This window comes from Bison bison, unplaced genomic scaffold (assembly GCF_000754665.1).
Source record: "Bison bison bison isolate TAMUID 2011002044 unplaced genomic scaffold, Bison_UMD1.0 scf7180017864375, whole genome shotgun sequence".
Lineage (NCBI taxonomy): Eukaryota > Metazoa > Chordata > Mammalia > Artiodactyla > Bovidae > Bison > Bison bison.
Genome location: NW_011494947.1, coordinates 2,731,626 through 2,736,646, shown reverse-complemented (window position 1 = coordinate 2,736,646; position 5,021 = coordinate 2,731,626). Strand labels below are relative to the sequence as shown.

General features: G+C 53.2%; 1 protein-coding gene across 1 annotated transcript in view; it reads left to right on the top strand.

The window, feature by feature from the left end:
• FUBP3 (far upstream element (FUSE) binding protein 3) overlaps positions 1–4,973 on the top strand; it is a 67,902-nt gene extending 62,929 nt beyond the window's left edge. The window contains exons 17-20 of the mRNA XM_010856949.1: positions 282–295; positions 1,315–1,386; positions 2,585–2,712; positions 3,607–4,973. Coding sequence (XP_010855251.1) covers positions 282–295; positions 1,315–1,386; positions 2,585–2,712; positions 3,607–3,615 — 223 coding nt within the window. The 3' untranslated portion in view covers positions 3,616–4,973. The remainder of the gene's footprint in view (positions 1–281; positions 296–1,314; positions 1,387–2,584; positions 2,713–3,606) is intronic.
• The last annotated feature ends 48 nt before the right edge of the window (positions 4,974–5,021 follow it).

The window sequence follows — 5,021 nt, the reverse complement described above, 5'->3', positions numbered from 1 at the left end:
GAGGGGGTGGTGTTCCCTGCAGAGCCCGCCCCGCTGCTGCCCCAGGCCCAGGTGGATAAGGAGTCAGCAGAGGCACTCGGGCCGAGTAAGCGGAGCACAGCTCGTCCTGGTGTTTCGCCGGCTCCATCTGTGCTGTTGCTTGTTTACTCAGGAATTGAGAATTGATTTTGGTCCATCTTGTTGAGAAGAAAAATCCTGTTGCCCACGCCCTCCACATCTGAGCGGGGCGCTCCCACTGACCCGTTCCTCATGCCTGGCCTTCTCCGATCTACGGCCTCCTGTCATCAGCATCCAAGTCCGAGTCTGGTCCTGCCCCAGTAGGGAGGGGGCTCTTTCCCCAAACCCATGCCCCTCTCAGTCCTCAGTAAATTAACTCTTGGGGAAAGCATTTGACCATGAAACCTGATTTTGAGTACATTCTTCCTACCTGAGAATGTCCTTCCTGCCTGAGAATGAGATGGTTGGGTGGCATCACCGACTCAGTGGACATGAGTTGGAGCAAGCTCTGGGAGTTGGTGATGAACAGGGAAGCCTGGCGTGCTGCAGTCCATGGGGTCGCAAAGAGTCAGACACACCTGAGCGACTGAACTGAGCTTCCCGCCTGCTGCAGGCGGTGATTCTAACCGAAAGAAGGACATTGGTGGGGCCTTCACAGGGGGACACACAGGCCAGCCCTCAGCAGAAGAAAGGTCCCGCCTTGTCTGTGGTCAAGTCTAGTAACCACCCCCCACCCCATGCCCCAGACAGACTGCTGCTGCTCTGCGCCTCCCCCGCCAGCCTTTCCACACCCAGTAATTCAGAGAGGAGGGCGGGGGCCCCCCCTACACACGTCCTCTGCCCCCCAGCCCACCCTGGACAGCGCGAGGCTGGGTGGGGGTCAGGTGTGCATTTTGGCGTCAGCCCCTCGCTGCGTGTACTCCATCTTGTCATCTTGAACACAGTTTCTGGAACTTTCCCTATGTGTTTCCTGTAATTTTCTCCTTGTCCAGAGGCAGCCATCAGTCTTTGAACAGTAAGGGCAGGGGAAGGGAGTGGTCAGTGCCATTTGGACTCTCTGTCCATCTGAGGGCCAATCCAGGGAGCCGCAGACAGCGCTCGGGGCCTCAGGTTCTGGCCCCGGAAGCCCAGGTCTCTGACCCACGGGAGTCGAGGCCGCTCCTGCTGCTTGCCCTAGCCTCGCGGGGCTCAGTGGCATCCTCCCTCAGGTGGCCTGCCTCCTTCCTCCCGGGCCAGTGAGCGAGAGTGGAGAGCAGGGCCCGGAGCCTGTGGGCCGGGGAGCCCGAAGGCCTGACTGCCTTTGTGTTCTCTGCACAGGCCAGCAGAGCCAGCCGCAGAGCAGCCAGCCTGACTACAGCAAGGCCTGGGAGGACTACTACAAAAAACAGAGTGAGTGCTTCGGCCTCTCCACAGGGAGGCCCCGGCGCCGGGGCCCTCGCCTGCGGGCTCCAGAGCCGTGGCTCCCGTCACCTCGCCGCGTGCCCTGTGTGCGTCCATCTGGGCGTCTGCCTGTATCTGCTCCACCTGCCCCAACCCTGTCAGCGAGTTGCGCAGGCGTCTTTGTCTTCCTCCCCTGCTCGATCTTCCCTTCTGGGCTCCACACGGGGCGAGCCTCAGCCTGGGCTGTCCACGTGAGGACCCTTGGTTAGGCCCAGGCCGGCCAGGGGCCGTCAGCCATCTCGCCACCCAGCCACTGCCCGGCTCTCCTTGGCCATCACGGGGCAGGTGAGGCAGGGAGGAGGTGAAACTGAGCAGGGCCTCTGAGGCTGCAGTAGGGACTGAGATGTTTTCTTCCAAAGTAAGCTCCTCGCTGTGCCAGTTTTCTCCACTAACCCAGTTTTTTTAAAAAGAGGAGAAAACTTCATAACAGCAACCCTCCCCCCAATAAAAACTACCTCAAGTGAATCACTGAAAATGAGTCCTGAGCCCTCTGTGTGCATCCCACAACTGCTGAACCAGCGCATTCAGGTGTGGTCAGAAGAGGTGTCTCGTGTCTTGAGTCTGAAGGATCTCACTTGCTGCTTGGAAGAGCGCGGCTCAGACACTGTCAGAGAAGCAGTCATCCTGTGTTTGCGATCGTTACCAGGCCCATAGCCCTTCTAGGGGCCGGGGCAGGGGTCAGAGGGGTCACCGTCCCCTGGAGCAGCTGGTGAAAGCGCCTGTGCCCAGTCTTCCCAGACCCCCCAACCCCCACGGTCCAGATCCTGGACCCCCATGGGCTGCGATGCCCCGTGCAGGCGCGCGCACATACACCCCTGCCGGGGCGCCTGCTTCCTCGCCCTCCCTCCTCCCACCCTGGCACCGGGCACTGGCAGGGAGCTGGCTGGACAGACAGACGGACGCCGAGAACATGGCTGATGAGAGAAGCAGACTGTAGGTGTGGAGCGGGGCCCAGGCGAGAAAGCTCTGATAACCATGCTGTCTGCAGCCATGCTTGGGCAGACCACGTCTGGCCAGACAGCGTGGGCATCAGGCACTTCGTCCAGGCGCCCCCTGGGAAGCCTCCCAAGAGGCTCTGGGAAGGGGTTCCTGCAGGCTGACTGTGCCCTTTGCCTCCCAGTAACCGGCGCTCTGCTTTGCCTGTCAGGTCACGCCGCCAGCGCCGCGCCCCAGGCCAGCACCCCACCGGACTACACCATGGCCTGGGCGGAGTACTACCGGCAGCAGGTCGCCTTCTACGGGCAGACGTTAGGGCAGGCGCAGGCCCCTAGCCAGGTCTGTAGCCAATCGCCCGCGATGCCGGGACCACCCAGGCCTCCACTCCCCCACCCCAAGCCTTCTGTGTGTGCCTGACCTCGGGCCCCAGTGGTACAGAGCCACCACCCTGGCCCCCTCCTCGCCCCTGCTGGAACAAATTGGAGCCTCTTAGGGAAAGAATAGGTTAGGCAGACTGCCGGGCTGAGCGGCCTCGGTGTCTTCCTCTGGACCCAGGCTCCCAGTGGTAAGTGAGCCTGCCAGGCTGAGCCGGCCCTGGGCAGGCATGGCACTGCCCCTGGGGACTGGTGGCCACTGCCCAGTGCTGTTCTTGAAGAGGGTGGGGTGGCCAGGCTGTCACTTTTGTCCCCAGTCAGCAGTGAGGGGCAGCAGGCGGAGAGCAAGTCCCCCCCTTCCAAGGCTGGAAACCAGAGGGCTCTGTCCAGAAAGTTTTCTTCCACATGTGGGGAAGACGGGACCAAGCACTCCTGCAAGCCGCATTCCAGGTGACCTGATGCCGGTCAGGTCCCTGTGCACAGTCCCTTGGTGACCACAGGCCCTGAACCCCCGGACCAGTCTGTCATCTCACTGGGAAACTGGGCCCTGTGGGGACAGGAGTTGAGGGGGGGAGGTGGTAGGTGACCAAGGAGAAGTGTCACTCACTCCCCTCTCCCCGCCCAGGATCCCTGTGGAAGGAGGCGCCCAAGGCCTCATGTGTGAGAGCTTGTCTGGGCCAGATCCCGGGTGCGAGGGCAAGAAGGCGCTGAGACATTGGCGCTCACACACGTGTGTGTGTGTGCCCGCCCAAGCATGCGTGTGCCAGTGCCCATTACCTCTCTGCAGACAGAGCCCCAGACGGCACATCAGCACCTGAGACTGTGCCCTCAGACTAACCTGTCCCCCTTCCTTCCACAGGAGCAGTAGGACCCGCGGCTCCCCTCCCTCAAAAGCATTGTGAGCAAAGACCTGTTTGTAACAGAGGTTTTTGGATTTGCAAACCCTTTGATGAAGAACCTTTGTTTTGTTCTGTGAAACACTATATTTAGATTAACAGAATTTTTCTAAAAATCAGGAGAATTAGTTACTAAAAATTGCTGACAATTTTTGTTTCATTATCGTTGTTCGTTACTTCAAATGCGTAAGCTCTGGGAATCTTTTTGGAGCAATACCTGCAGATTCTGGTACCAGAATGTGCCTCAGAGCGGTGACATTTCAACGTGGTGTGTTCTGGTTTTGTTTTGTTTTGTTCGTGTGTCTCTTTATTTACAGTTTTTTCTGTTGCAACAGAAAAAAGTGGCTTGGAAGTCTTAGGTGGTTTGTAACAAATTCTTTAAAAAAATTTTTAAACAGTATTTAAATATTCTTAAATGTGTAAATTCATTAAATGTTTTACTTCTAATTTCTTGTATCTTGGCTGTCTGGTTTTATTGCATTTTTAAAAAAACTGAACTATTATGTATTGTAATTAATTATGTGAATTCTGAATTGAGACAGATAATTGTATTGCTGTCCAACAGGGATCGGGAGGGGGCATTTTTTAGGGTTTGTATAATTTCTAGAGTTCTAAGGGGGTTAATAATATAAAAATGTTTTTGTGTGTTTAGCAGATGTTTTTTCATGTCTCCATTATCTACCGGTTGCAATTGTGTATCTAAGACCTCCAAGCTTGTTTTAAAAACAAAACAAAAAAACCTTTCTCTATTCTCTCAGAAATATAAATACTGTTATTTTTAATATTAAAAATAAATTCAATATAACTTTTAACAAACACTGTGGAACATTAAACCGCATAAAAATGTAGTAACTATTTTTTAATTCCAAGATGTTTTTTGCTTTTTTCTTTTAAATATTTTCTTAATATTTGTCAAATTAACTAGATGAATAAATAAATCTAGCATTAACCGCAATATGAATTAAATAATTTTGATTTAATAAAAGGGATAATATGGTTTCCAATGTTTACTGTAGTGTATCTTGTACAGGTAACATGTATTTTTAAAGCAAAGAAAAACGGAATTGAAGCTATTTTTTTTTTCTTGCATTTTTCAATTGACCTGGGGGACATTCCGTTTGAGATGTACTGAAGTTACAGTGTCTGGGAGGTATTCTCCTTTTTTTCCTTATAATGCTTGAAATGTCTAACTATTAAAAAAGGCAATTGGAAAATGTTATGCATGTTGTTTTTTTAAAAAAAAAAAAAGACGTGTTCTTTTTATTTGACTGACAATTCATTTTACACTCTACATAATAAAATTTCCACAAGACATCTTGTGGGCAAAGTATTTTTCAGTCTGTTTGCTTCCGGTCTTGTTCCTCCCACGGCCCCTGCC